General features: G+C 35.7%; 1 protein-coding gene across 1 annotated transcript; it reads right to left on the reverse strand.

Annotated features, from left to right (window-relative positions):
* Positions 1-13,814: 13,814 nt before the first annotated feature.
* LOC141628796 (uncharacterized) lies at positions 13,815-14,447 on the reverse strand. Its single transcript, XM_074441894.1, has one exon. The coding sequence runs from the start codon at positions 14,445-14,447 to the stop codon at positions 13,815-13,817; it is 633 nt and encodes a 210-aa protein (XP_074297995.1).
* Positions 14,448-14,743: the final 296 nt, after the last annotated feature.

The following is a 14,743-nucleotide window of genomic DNA, read 5'->3' on the forward strand; positions in this document are numbered from 1 at the left end:
GACGGGTAATATTTCGCAAAGGGGTGAGATGCCTCAAACTAGGATCTTAGAGGTGGAGATTTTTTGTGTTTGGGGTGTTGACTACCAAGGGTCGTTCCCTACATCTTATGGGAACCAGTATATATTAGTAGCTGTTGATTATGTCTCTAAGTGGGTGGAAGCCATTGCCACTCCAACCTATGATGCTGAAGCAGTTGTTAAGCTGTTTCAGAAGATTATCTTTCCACGATTTGGAGTCCCTCATGTAGTCATTAATGATGGGGGAAATAACTTTAATAAGCGTCATCTTAATTCCTTATTGAAGAAATATGGCGTTACACACCGTAGATTATTGGGTTATCATCCACAGACTAGTGGGCGGGTGGAGGTTTCCAATAGAGAGCTTAAATCAATTCTGGAGAAGGTAGTGAGCAAGAATCGAAAGGATTGGAGTCGTAATCTTGATGACAATTTATAGGCTTACCGTACTGCATTTAAAACTCTGATTGGTGCATCACCGTACTGGTTAGTCTATGGGAAGGCATGACATCTACCTGTGGAGCTTGAGTACAAGGCTATATGGTCCATAAAAGAGCTAAATATTGATCCCTCACTGGCGGGTGAGAAAAGATTGATGAAGTTTAACGAGATGGATGAGTTTCGACTGCATGCCTGATAAGTGCATTTTCTATACATTTTAATCCCTTATATAAGTTTGATTTTACATATCATTTAGCACTTATCAAAGTGTGTTTAAGCCAATATTGTGTTTCTAGTGCAATTGTGTGTTCAAGTGTGTTTTGTAGGAAAATGAGTTAAATGAGCTAATGTACTATAAAATATGCTAACACTAGAAGCAAGGCTAAGTATGGGAGCAAGATTGGACTAAGTGTTGGAAGTGCATGGATTTTGCATGAAGAAAGTGTTGGATCAAAATGAAAATGCAAGCAAAGTCAATATGCAAGTCAAAGCCCAAGAATTCAAGTCCAAAATGTGGTGGAAGATTTGGATGCTAAAGAAGAGCTTAGGATGCCAAAATACTTAAGATGCCCTCCTTAATGCTCTTAATAACACTCATAAACAAGGCATTAAAGCACCAACTTTGGATACCTTGAGCATTAAACCAAGAATTAAAGAGAAAATTAAGAGTGTGCTTAGGATGCCATTTTGGATTTCTCTACAACTTTCACTCTCTTATTTCCTATATAAGGGGTGCTAATCACACACCTTTACACACCACCATTCACATACACAATTTCTCATAATTATCTCTAAATTTAGTAGTTAGTTTAGATTTGCTCTTAGTTTAGTTTAGTTTAGATTTTATTTATGTTATTTACATTTCCCATTTACATTTCAAGTTATAAAACAATTCACATTTATAAGTTATTTATATTACAATTGTTGTTCTTCCATTTTCATTTCCATTTCCATATTGCAAGGTAATTTCTATTTACATTTCCATTATGTTTATCATTTTATTTGTCATTAGTTTAGTTTGCATTTTCATTATGTTAGAGTAGTTGACCTTGTCTGGGGAATGAAGGGAGTCATGCATAAAAAGTATTTGTAACATGATAAACTAGGATGATATAATTTTGTCTAATTGTTTCTATCACATGTTTGCACCATAATGTTTAATCTTTGTTTAAGGCCTTATTCATTGATTAGGTTTGTTCATTCGTTCTAAAAGTCGAGAGGCATGGAATTGAATTAGACTAAGCATGTGTAGTAGGACGACCTAGTCATGGAAGAGAGTTTCTCTAGGACCCGGTCTATGGTTGACACTAATATCGTAAGGTGGGTGTCTCTAAGCCTAAACAATTACTGTTTCATCAACTCCTATGTTTAATTTAAGCATTTACATAATTTGCATGTGTGACCCGAATTCCCTAGACTCTTTTTATCATATAGTTTATTATTTTCTAATCAACAAACCAATCAATCAAACGTAACCGACCTCGATAGAATTCAACCCATAACAACTAATTACCAACTCCCGTCTCTTTGTGGTTCGACCCCTACGTACTACATTCATTTGTTTTGCTAGGGTATAAATATTATTTTTGCATAGGTGTGCGATAGCCTATCAAATTTTGGCACCATTGGCGGGGACCCGACTTGTAGTTTTAGTGCCTATTTTTGTAGGTAATAAAGCTATTGGCCTTACATAATGAATTACGAATTCATCCCACAACTCAAAGATGAGCCTTTTCATGACTATCTTGCCCGATTCAACCATTTTTGCGATAGTATCCTCTCTCTTGGACATGTCCTTGCTGGGGATTACATGGTTCAATTCGCGCTTAATGGCATGAATTTTGAGACCCGAGAAATAGCTCTAAACTTGAGTAATGGGAGTGTCTACTACATGATGGGGCTAGAACTTTGGGATTTCTTTGATTTCATGGCTAGCCAAAGTCAATTGCGGGAGGTATCACGCCAATTCCATTATTGGCGCATCGAAGAGGAGCTTAAAGTGTTACTGGCTCGTTTGGAAAAAAATTCTCAAGAGAAACCGAGACCACGTGAGCCTATCTTTTCTCATTTTGCCTTTTTACCTCCCCAATGTGAGTCTTTTAAATCTAATGATTTTGAATTATTAGATGACGATGATGATAGTCCGACTTTTTCTTCTAAAAGTCTCCATAATGTCATTCCAATTGATAATTTAGAGACTCATGTTGATGACATTGTCCTTGTAGTAGATAACACACTCACCATGGACGATGTTGGGCCCGAATGTAATGAAAAGGATGAGGTTTTACACGAGACCTTAGACCCCTTTGAAACTCCTTTCGTAGAGGATGTGATTGACCTTTTTAAGGTTGATGGAGGACGTAGTGATCCTAATATAAAGGTTAAGTGGGATGAACCCCCAATTTTGACGAGTCCTACCACTTAGAGTTTTCATTCAACCAATTTGAGACCGATTATAATTATAATTTGTGCACTAACGATTATTTTAATGGTCTTAAGCATGATGCTGCTTTTCTTGCTGACGAGTGGAGTACGGTGATTCTATTTGAAATCTCTCATGGGCAATTTGATAAGATTAATCCATTCTTGCCTTTGATCTTTCATACTTATATCTTATCAATTTCTTACATATGCTTGTGTATTGCTCATGCACAGGTATATGATTTACTTCTAAGGGCATTGACGTGCTTTTTAGAAGACGATGGAGGATCCATTAGAAAAAAATTATAGTTTGTTTTTATTTCACTTTTTACGCAATTTCATGTTTTATTAGAATTAGGAATAAATTTTAGAGTAATTAGCTATTTTGAGTTGTGACTTGTAGGTGTTTGAAGAGGAGAAGAGACGTTTTGAAGGATAGCATACTACTCCATGTTGTAACCCCGTTCGGGGTCGTAACATTACGTTTTTTTTCAAAAAAAAAAATTTTAAAAAAAATTTTAAAAAAATTTTAAAAAAAATTTTAAAAAAATTTTTTAAAAAAAATTTTAAAAAAAGTTAACGGTCAACCCCGATCGGGGTCGTGAGTTTCTTCCTTATTAAGCGTTTTAATAAAAGACGGAATATGCTAATCTTTTCCATATGCTTCAAAAGTAAAGGACAGAACTCCTCCTCTCCATTTTTTCTTCATTTCCCAATCAAATAACCTCCGAAAACCTCCATTAGCATCAAGGACAAAGTACCCACCGGAATTTTGACCCATTTTGTGATGAGATGCTAAGTGGAGGAATCCCCCAATGTTTATGCTAGCTTGGGGGAGGCTCGTTAGTCTAGTAAGTTTTCTTTCCTTTGCATTTTAGTTTATTTCTCGCAACCCATTAAAAATGACCTCTTGTCCTTCTTGTTTATGTGATTTGCGCCATTTTTATGGTTTAGTTGGGTAATTTGATTGTTAGCACATTGAGAACAATGTTGTGTTTAGCTTGGGGGGAGATTGCATTTGCATTTTAGTTAGTTTGCATTTAGTTAGCATATATTTAGTGAGATTTTTTGAAAAATTTGTGTTATTTTTGCTCTAATTCTTTTGCTTGTCCAACTTATGCCCCTTTATTTATCCCATGTTTAGCTTGATAGCTTTTGATTCACTATGTTTGACGGGATTTAGCATGCATGGGGATGTCTTGACATAGTAGGTGGAAGATGGATTTTTGACCAAGTAAGCTTTATCCTAACTTTTGGCAAGCCACAAAATGGTAAGGTAGAGCTTCCAAAGATTGGTACATCCATACCCGGTCTCACTTAGGTGAGGGGTAGGTCTCCTTATGTTGTGTGTTGCATCAAAACACACAAGTATGATCTTTAATTCATCTATTTAAGCATTACTTTCATTTTGCTATTCATTTTTGAAGCCAAATTCACATTGATAAATTTGCCAATTTTCTGGCCCCCTTTCACATGTTCTTATTCCCTAGCTACATTGAAAATAGCCTACCCTTGTTAAAGCTAGTAGCTATGTCTTTTAGTGATGGGATGCTCAAAATTGGGATGTTCTTTAAAATTTATGTCATTGTGAATTTGTTTGTCGGAAGTCATTGTTTTCCGGTTGTGCTATGAAAGAAAGAATTAGAGTTGAAGAAAAATAAAAAGAAAAAAGAAAGAAAAAATGAAAAAAAAAAACAAAAGATTTGTTTGATGAAGTTGATGTTAATAATAAGTGGTAGAAGAAGAAGTTAAGATTTCTCATATGGTTAATTATATATTTTGGAGAAATTCTTAAGGTTTGTAATGTAAGAAGTCATTTGTCTTCTAATTGGGCTATTTTGGGTTGGAATGAGCATTTTCACATGGTTTTGTTGTTAGCTTAACATTAGCTCCACATATCCATAATCATTTGTCCCCCTTATGTCCCATATCACAATAAAGCCTTCTTCTAACCATTTGGCTTCATTTTGCTTGCATTTGATTGTTTTGGCTTATGATTTGATTGTTTACCATATTAGATTACAGGCACATTCTCATGAGTCGAGGATAGCTTGAGTGATTATTCACAAAATTGTCCTTTACACAAAATTGAGTTATGAGTGGATCGTGAGAGTCCGAAAGTCAAAAGATCATGCAAGAGCCGAAAGGTTTACTTGAAGTCATCCATGCTACGCCGCCATGTAAATCTCATCCATGATTTTGCTCATCCTTATGCCCATGTTGTTTCGGGATTTGAATCAATTGCTTGTTAGCTACTTGAGATTGACAATGTTGGGATGATCTTGCTTGAGGACAAGCAACGACTTAGCTTGGGGGAGTTTAATAAGTGCATTTTTTATACATTTTAATCACTTATATTAGTTTGATTTTACATATCATTTAGCACTTATCAAAGTGTCTTTAAGCTAATATTGTGTTTCTAGTGCAATTGTGTGTTCAAGTGTGTTTTGTAGGAAAATGAGTTAAATGAGCTAAAGTACTATAAAATATGCTAACACTAGAAGCAAGGCTAAGTATGGGAGCAAGATTGGACTAAGTGTTGGAAGTGCATGGATTTTGCATGAAGAAAGTGTTGGATCAAAATGGAAATGCAAGCAAAGTCAATATGCAAGTCAAAGCCCAAGAATTCAAGCCCAAAATGTGGTGGAAAATTTGGATACTAAAGAAGAGCTTAGGATGCCAAAATACTTAAGATGCCCTCCTTAATGCTCTTAATCACACTCATAAACAAGGCATTAAAGCACCAACTTTGGATACCTTGAGCGTTAAACCAAGAATTGAAGAGAAAATTAAGAGTGTGCTTAGGATGTCATTTTGGATTTCTCTACAAATTTCACTCTCTTATTTCCTATATAAGGGGTGCTAATCACACACCTTTACACACCACCATTCACATACACAATTTCTCATAATTATCTCCAAATTTAGTAGTTAGTTTAGCTTAGCTCTTAGTTTAGTTTAGTTTAGATTTTATTTATGTTATTTACATTTCCCATTTACATTTCAAGTTATAAAACAATTCACATTTATAAGTTATTTATATTACAATTATTGTTCTTCCATTTTCATTTCCATTTCCATATTGCAAGGTAATTTCTATTTACATTTCCATTATGATTATCATTTTATTTGTCATTAGTTTAGTTTGCATTTACATTATGTTAGAGTAGTTGACCTTGTCTGGGAAATTAAGGGAGTCATGCATAATAAGTATTTGTAACATGATAAACTAGGATGATATAATTTTGTCTAATTGTTTCTATCACATGTTTGCACCATAATGTTTAATCTTTGTTTAAGGGCTTATTCATTGATTAAGTATGTTCATTCGTTCTAAAAGTCGAGAGGCATGGAATTGAATTAGACTAAGCATGTGTAGTAGGACGACCTAGTCATGGAAGAGAGTCGTTTCTCTAGGACCCGGTCTATGGTTGACACTAATATCGTAAGGTGGGTGTCTCTAAGCCTAAACAATTACTGTTTCATCAACTCCTATGTTTACTTTAAGCATTTACATAATTTGCATGTGTGACCCGACTTCCCTAGACTCCTTTTATCATATAGTTTATTATTTTCTAATCAACACACCAATCAATCAAACGTAACCGACCTCGATAGAACTCAACCCATAACAACTAATTACCAACTCCCGTCTCTCTGTGGTTCGACCCCTACGTACTACATTCATTTGTTTTGCTAGGGTATAAATATTATTTTTGCATACGTGTGCGATAGCCTATCAATGCCTATGATAGTGCTCAAGTGTATAGGGAGCGAACCAAGAAGTAGCATGATAAGCATATCTTGCAGCGGGAATTTCATGTGGGTGATAAGGTATTATTATTTAACTCCCATTTTCGTCTGTTTCCAGGAAAGCTTGGGTCTAGATGGTCAGGACTGTTTACAATTGCTGAAGTGATTAAATTTGGGTCAGTTACACTGCAAACTGATAAAGGTGAGACATTTAAGGTGAATAAATTTGGGTCAGTTACCAGTGCTGCAAGAGTTCAGCAATTGTTTTGCTGCTGAGATTGAACCAGCTTTTATAACAAAGGAATTTCTAGCTGCTAGAATCCCCTTCAAGATAGAAGAAAAATAAATTTTAGGCAAAATAAACTAGATACTCTCATGTTTAAGAACATATACCTGGCGCCATTTTACCCAAATTCCTGGTGTATTCTCAGAAACATTACAAATCCAGTTCAGTAGCAATGCAGTGTTCCGTTTTTCAAGGTTTTTTATGTTAAAACCTCCTCTATCTCATGGAGCACAGATGTTTGCCCAACTCTGAAATACTACACTACTTTTTCCTTCCTGAATTCCCCAAAAAAAATTTACATAACCTATTTATTTTTTTGATCACCTCTTTCGGTAGCATACAACTTGAACTCCAAAAGTTTTCCAGACCAAAGACCACAGCGTTAATAAGCTGGACCTTACCAGCATATGAGAGAAGATTAAAAGACTAATGATGGATAGACTTCTGAACTTTAGTAATTAATGTATCAAACATACTGATGACAAATATGGTTGTACCCAAAGGCATTCTAAGATACCTAAAAGGAAAAAAACCTTCTGAAAAGCCTGTTTCCTGAAAAATTTCTTGTTTGAGTGCCTGAGAAACTCCTCCTAAGTAAATGTTTGTCTTGTAAATATTAGCTTTCAAACCAGAAACCTTGGCAAATCAGTTAATGTCTCCTTGACTGCTCTTACAGAGGGAACATCACCTCTAGTAAAGATCAATAAATCATCTGCAAAGACCAAGTGAGTTAGATTGATTTTGATACACTTAGGATGGTATGACACTTGATTCTTTGAGCATAGTACCCTTAAAGACCTTGAGAGAATCTCCATACTCAAAACAAAATGGTAAGGGCACAAGGGATCCCCTTGCCTAATACCACTTATTCCTTGGAAAAAGCCAGACAACCCACCATTAACTTTCAAAGTGTACCAAGTGCCAATGATACACCCCTTAATCCATGTTATAAACTGAGGAGGAAAACCTAGGACCCCAAGCATTCTAGTCAAAAACCCTCATTGCAAAGAATCGAAAGCCTTTCTAATGTCAACTTTAATAAGACACCTTGGAGAGATGGACTTATTACTATAACCTTTGACTAGGGATTGAGAAAGGAGAATATTTTCAAAAATACTCCTTCCTAAAACAAAGGCTGCTTGTTCATCACCCATAAGATAAGGGAGAACATGCTGCATTCTGTTAGCAATAATTTTACTGACTTAAGACTGTGTAACAAGGAATAGGTCTAAAATCCAGAACTGAACTGACTGTATCTTTCTTAGGGATTAGAGAAATGATAGTTGAGTTTGCTTGCTTAGCCATATTTCTAGTTCTGAAATAGCTAAGCACTACTTTACGAAAAAAAACTTTCTCAATGATACTCTAGGCTGATTTAAAGAGACCAACTGAAAAAGCATCCATGCCTGGACTGATATGTGAATCCATGCTAAAAACTGCAGATTTAATTTCCTCAAAAGTGGTGGGATTGATTAGTCCTTGTTTATCCTCTTCTACAACACAAGGCCCTTGAGCTAAGAAATAAACATCAAGGGGTTGAATATCAAAGCTCCTTCCTAAGAGGTCCTTATAATAATCCTGAAAAGCAGAAGCAACTTCATCCGAACCCTGATGATAATTTCCATTCTTATCTTTTATGGGCCCTATTATTTGTTGATGTTTCCTCTCACTAATTTTAACAAAGAAATATTAAGTATTGCTATCAGAAGCTTGCACATGTTTAACTTTAGCTCTTTGTTGAAGAATATTAATTTCAGCTACCTTCAAAGTTCTATATTGGTGCATCCAATATTTTTCTTGCTTTATTAAGGCAGAGGAGAAAGGACTTTGCTGGAGCTCTTGCTGACATTTCAATAAATTAATATTTGCTTCAACAGCTCTAGTGGAAATGTCATTATAATCATTTTTATGAAGCTTTGTTAAAGTATGTTTAACGGACTTTAATTTCTCAAATAAACAAAAAATAGGGCTTCTAGGCTTTTTGGAAATAAAGGCATCTTTAACAGTTTTAAGATAGTCTGGATGCTCAACCTAGCTATTTAAAAAACTAAACCTCTTAGTAATGTTTTGATCAGTAGAAATGTGCACCATACTTGGAGAATGATCAGAGATACCAGCTTCTTGAAAGTTGGCATAAGAAGTAGGAAAAGCAGAATACCAGGTAGGATTAACTAAAACCCTATCCAGCTTTGACCAAATCCTGGTGGTAGAATCTTTCTTGTTAGTCCAGGTGAGATCACACCCAGTACTACAAATGACATCCAAATGACAGTCAGCTAGTCAGGAATTGAAAGCCATCAAATATTCTAAAACTGGGGGATTGGAACTAAGCTTTTGTTCAGGACACCTTACAATGTTAAAGTCTCCCAAAACTATCCAAGGCTCAATAGTTGCAGCATCCTTTAGATTTTTCCATAAGGTTAATCTTTTTTTTTTTTGCATCATTACTTCCATAGACTAGGCTGAGATAGAAGTCATTATTTGTTTCAAAATGATGAACTTAATGTTGATTGTAGTAATATTTGAATATATTTTATTTTAATTAATATTATATATGACCAGTCACAAATTTATTTATAAAAAGTTGATCATGCATAGTGAATTATCATTTATGTATTTTATTTTAAAATTGTATGTATTTTATTTTAAAATTGAAGTTAAACCTAAAAAAATTAAATTTAAGAAAAATTATTTTATTTTTATTTATAAGAAAAAATATTAAAGGTTATATATAAACTATATTATTTTTTTTCAATCACAATAATAAAATTTTAAAACAGGTCGCGCGAAGCGCGGCATACTACCTAGTAGTTTATTAAAATCTGGTAAAATAAGAACAGGTGAGTTGTATTGTAACACCCCCACTTACCAAGGAGTTTTAACCATGCCTTCCCCAGCAAGTAAGGGCATTACCATCTCGGTTGCCCGAGGTAAGTATATCAAATAGATCATAAAAGAACATTTATTAAATGTATTCTACTGTTTAATCAAATACAAACCAAAATGAGATACAAATCCAAAATGAAATGAAAATAACAACTAAAGTTTAAAGTGACAGCGGTTGCTAGGTTAACATCGTGATGACTCGATCTCGTCCATATCCCGCATGCAACATCAACATCCAATACCTGCTAAGCCAACTGCTCACCATCCCCGAATGGATCACCACAGTTTTGAAAACAATAAACGGGGTCAGTCAACTTCACAATCAAAACAAGAATCCACAAAAATGTAATCCAATACACACAGTAAAAAATCAATCTTCCAAACTCCATCAGTCATCAGTAACCGACTACACACCAAAGTGTGTAGCCCTGCCAGGTTACCCATCGTAACAGGTAACCCACATCGCCAGTACAGGACCACGGCCTTGCCCACCAAATCCCCACTCATCGTAACGAGGAACCCCAGATCATTAATGTGCACAGCCCCTTGTGACGGGAGCCACAAGAGGCGAGCATGGGGTTGGAACCATCTCCCGAAAATGGTCCTATATCAACAATCAAACAACGATATAATCTCAATCATCTCAATCCAAATGATACATGTTATATAATCAATCTTATACCAATTATACAATCAACTGAGTAGGGAAACCCTACCTTTTCGCTACTCCATATAAACGCATCAATCACACCACGTCAAGAAAGACTCCACATCGTACCCTACAACAACAACCGTACCCTATCTCTAGGTTATTCAAGATCTACTGAAAGATAACCAATTCTTCCCAAACTCACCTTGAAGAACAAACTGATGCCGATGGCGGCGACAACCCGACTCGATAACCTCATGCATAGACTACCTCCCTTCCCGGATAAAGGTTCAAGGCTACTTAAGATGGGTAAAGGGAGATGAGAGAATTGGGAGAGAGAAAAATTAGGTTTAGAAATTGTAAAATGAATCGTGGAAATAAATTAAGTTTTAGTCACTGCCTTTTATATCAACACACTGTCAGACGTGGTACTCGGTCGAGTATGGACATACTCGGCTGAGTACGCCACACTCGGTCAAGTATGGACATACTCGGCCGAGTACGCCGCACTCGGTCGAGTACCTCAGTTACTCGGTCGAGTGACTTCTGCTAGGTCGAGTATCAAGTTACGATGACAACGTAATCTCTCTTTGTGTCCCTTACTAAGGGCCTCTCATGGTCAACAGGTTAGTGAACGGGCCCTTAACAGGGCGAGTATTACAGTCTCCCCCCCTAAAAGGAACTTCGTCCCCAAAGTTCGTCCCACACGCCAATCATAACGCGGCAAGGCAAAAATAAAGGTCACGTAGTACTCATGCAATCATCGAATAATGCCAACGTATAAACTACAAAATTATTATTATTACATGCCTACACCACAAGGTTACCGGAACATGATTATAACAACCATAAAACTAACGTTTGCCAAAAGCAAAATTAGAATTTACCCAACAACTACCTTACTACCATGCCCTTCCACTAAATCGTTTAGAAAACAAAGTTGATGAAATTAAAATACTTTAAATAGCAACGATTAAAAGCTATTAGATCAACAGTTTAAAGAATTTAAAGCGACAATAAAAGTTTAAAGGATTAAAAGCAATAGTTTGTAGAAGTTTTTGCAAGTTCTTTTGCCGCGATGTTATCTACCCCTCTAAAAAGTTATTTTGTCCCCGAAGTTCACTCCTAATAACTATAGAAGAAAGGTCTAAATGTTTGAACATAACAAGTAACAAAAGAAATCATCACCTGTTTAAACAATTATAATTATGCCTGAAATTTATCTAATGCAACCATACTTGCACTACTACAAACCCCTTACCTTCCCGACGCTTTATGGTCGACGCTTTTAAAGGCGTCGACCCAATTTTCCCTCCATATACTATTTTATTAATATAATAATAATTTTTTATTAAAAAATCCCGCTGACGATAATAGGTTTCATTCTTTCGCGCTAATCCTTTCCCAAATATTTTGACTTTCCCCCAAAATATCAAACCGCCTGTATGTTCAGCTATCAATTTCTCCTCGATACTTTTCACTCAATTTCCCTCAGAAATCGTAATTAATTAATCAAACCCTAATTCATTACTATTCAATCGTCCTACTATTCATCTCCAACAATTGCTCATCTGTGAATCGGGACTCTCGTTGATCATCATCGTCATCAGCTAAATAGGTATGTAATTAATCAAAACCTAATGTACGCTTGTGTTTTTTCTTGCTTTCGATCGTTGTTTCATCATCATCGCAAGTGTTTGTATATTGTTCAATCGTTGTTTCATCGTCATCGACGATGCGAAAACCGCTGTTGATCATTTGTCGGGTTTTAATGTCGCAAATCGGTATCTAATTGTGTTGTATTATCAGCCTACTAAGATGAATAAGAAGTTTGATCACAAGAAGAAGTAAGAGGAGATTACTAAATTGCAGGAGAAATACGGTGTTTCGACTAAAGATGATGATAATTGATTGATTCATTGCGTTAGGGTTTTGTGTAGTTTAGAGTTTAATTGACGTTTGGTTTGAGTAATTTAGTGTTATGTTGATGAATTGGATGGTTTTGGATTAGGGTTTTGTATATGCTTGCAAGAGTATTATGTTGGAATTAATTAATTGCGTTATCCACGAAAGATGATGATTTGTGATTAGTTAATTATGTTATCTTTTTGTGTATTTGTGGTTTATGTTATGCTATAATTATTTGATCGTTGTGTTTTAATTGTATGATTTCAAAATTAGGGTTTTGTGTACGATTTCAATCTGTAATTTAGCCAATTGACTTACTTCTTGTGGTTTATGATTTTTGACTGATTTCGGATTGGTCTTTGTTTAGGTAGAGCTTAGGTTGATTTATGCGCAAAACGGTTTTGAATAATGATTCATGTTAATTGACTCTAAATTATTTTCGGTAGCATCTGGAGATTGTAAGTTTAAAGTTTTATGATTTGCTTAGGTTCAGATCGAATTTTACTTGCGGTAGTCAATCTGGAATTCTGTTTATTCGGTTCCATTGTGATACTACTTCTCATCAAGTTGAACTGAGCAACTGAAATTAGGCTTGAACCAGCTAATTTGTTATGTGTCTGAGTAATGAGTTACAGTAAAACTTCAGAATTGAGACATAAAGCCCTTCCTTCCCTAAAGCCATGTGCTTTTGTATAAAAGGGTTAAAGTCAAGGCAATATGCATATTTTTTCTGTGTAAAGAGATTTTTGGAATGCATTAGCTGAAATGTTACAAGGGCAAGTATATTTAGATCTTGAAAAGGATATATCTGCTTCCTTCTACATGATGAACACGGTGTTACAAAGATGCTTTATAGCTGTCCAAAACTTTTAGTATGTGAATGATCTTGAAAAGGACTAGGGGCTTTGTTAAATTCCAGTGTGCGACATGATTTTGGTAACAATCAGGTAATGTAGGTAGTCGGTCGACTCCCATGGGAAGTTGTTCTGTCTGCGTGTAAGCGGAACTTACATACTAAAACGACTCACTCAATCTGCAAGTAATTTTCTACTGTTAGATAGGGTTTGGGTATTGTTGGCAACTTTCATGTTTAAAGGCTTTAAGCTTCTTGTTAGATAGTAGGAACTTAGGAACGGGTTTTTAGTTATTTTGGGCTCTGAGTAGGAACCTAGAGTAGGTATTTTAGTTAGGTTTGTGCTCTAAGGCTTTGTGATTAGTAGACCGGCAAACCGATTAGCTGCTGATTTTGAATCTTTCTTTTTTTTTTGCTAAAATGTAAGATATATTATAAAGAAGAATAATTACAAAATTATGAGCTATATAGTTCAATACATATCAGCTCATGAGGACATCATATAGCTCCTCCCATCAGGTATCCAAACTCTAACTAAATACGAGGTATATAGCTAGAAATAGATCAAAATATATCAGCTCTCATCTTAAGAAAATCTATCAATGGACTGTACTGATTCTCCTTAGACAATTAGCATCAGGTCCATGGACTGGAATCTTTATCAAATGCAGGCACCTAGCATTCATCTCTCTCCTGATATCAGCAACAATGCATTCTGGTTTGTGAATTTTGTACTCCAATCTGCACTCATTCCTTTGTTTCCAAATGCCATAAACACACGCACTCACCACAGCTTTCAGCAATCTCTTCCTCAGTCTGGAATGTCTGCATTTAAGGACCCATTGCAGAGTGTCACTTCTAACCATGTTCAAGCCAAGCCACTCACTTATCCCTCCCATCACCCTCCTGCTATAAGCACAGTCAAAAAACAAATGCTGCACAGTTTCCTCCTCTTGTTCACAGAGACAACATAAAGATGAGTCACTCACCCCAATTCTCTTTAGCTTATGTCTAGTATTTAGAGCATTCATATACACTAACCAGGCAATAAACCTATGTTTAGGTACTGCCCAATTATGCCAGACCAAATGGGACCACTCCACCTTAGGTTTAACAGTCCTTATCAGGTTATATCCCTCTCTAATCTTATATTCTCTTGGATTCACAATCCAGTTTCCCTGATGAAAACCATGTTGCAGTTCCTCCTTTTGGGCTGATTTTGAATCTTTCATTTGAACAAGAATCTGCCAAATTTCTCTCTGTTGGGAGTTTGTACTTTAATGTTAATCACAACTTTAATGAGTGACATTGTGCAAAGATACGAGTTAAAGAGGCAAATTGATTGCAACAGTTCAGAATCATGGGGATGTCACACTGAATTGTTGCTATTTAGTCTCAAAAGCATTATTTATTGCTGATCTCTGATAGTCCTGGTCACACAGTTCAGTAAAAAGAGTCATTCGTTAAAATTTTATCTGGAAGATTCATAAGTTAAATACTCAAGGAAAGTATTTGTTAATCCTTAATT

The sequence above is a fragment of the Silene latifolia genome, chromosome Y (assembly GCF_048544455.1).
Source record: "Silene latifolia isolate original U9 population chromosome Y, ASM4854445v1, whole genome shotgun sequence".
Lineage (NCBI taxonomy): Eukaryota > Viridiplantae > Streptophyta > Magnoliopsida > Caryophyllales > Caryophyllaceae > Silene > Silene latifolia.

Coding starts and splice junctions, on each gene's coding strand:
- LOC141628796 (XM_074441894.1), bottom strand. CDS start 14,447: ATGAAAGATTCAAAATCAGCCCAAAAGGAGGAACTGCAACATGGTTTT.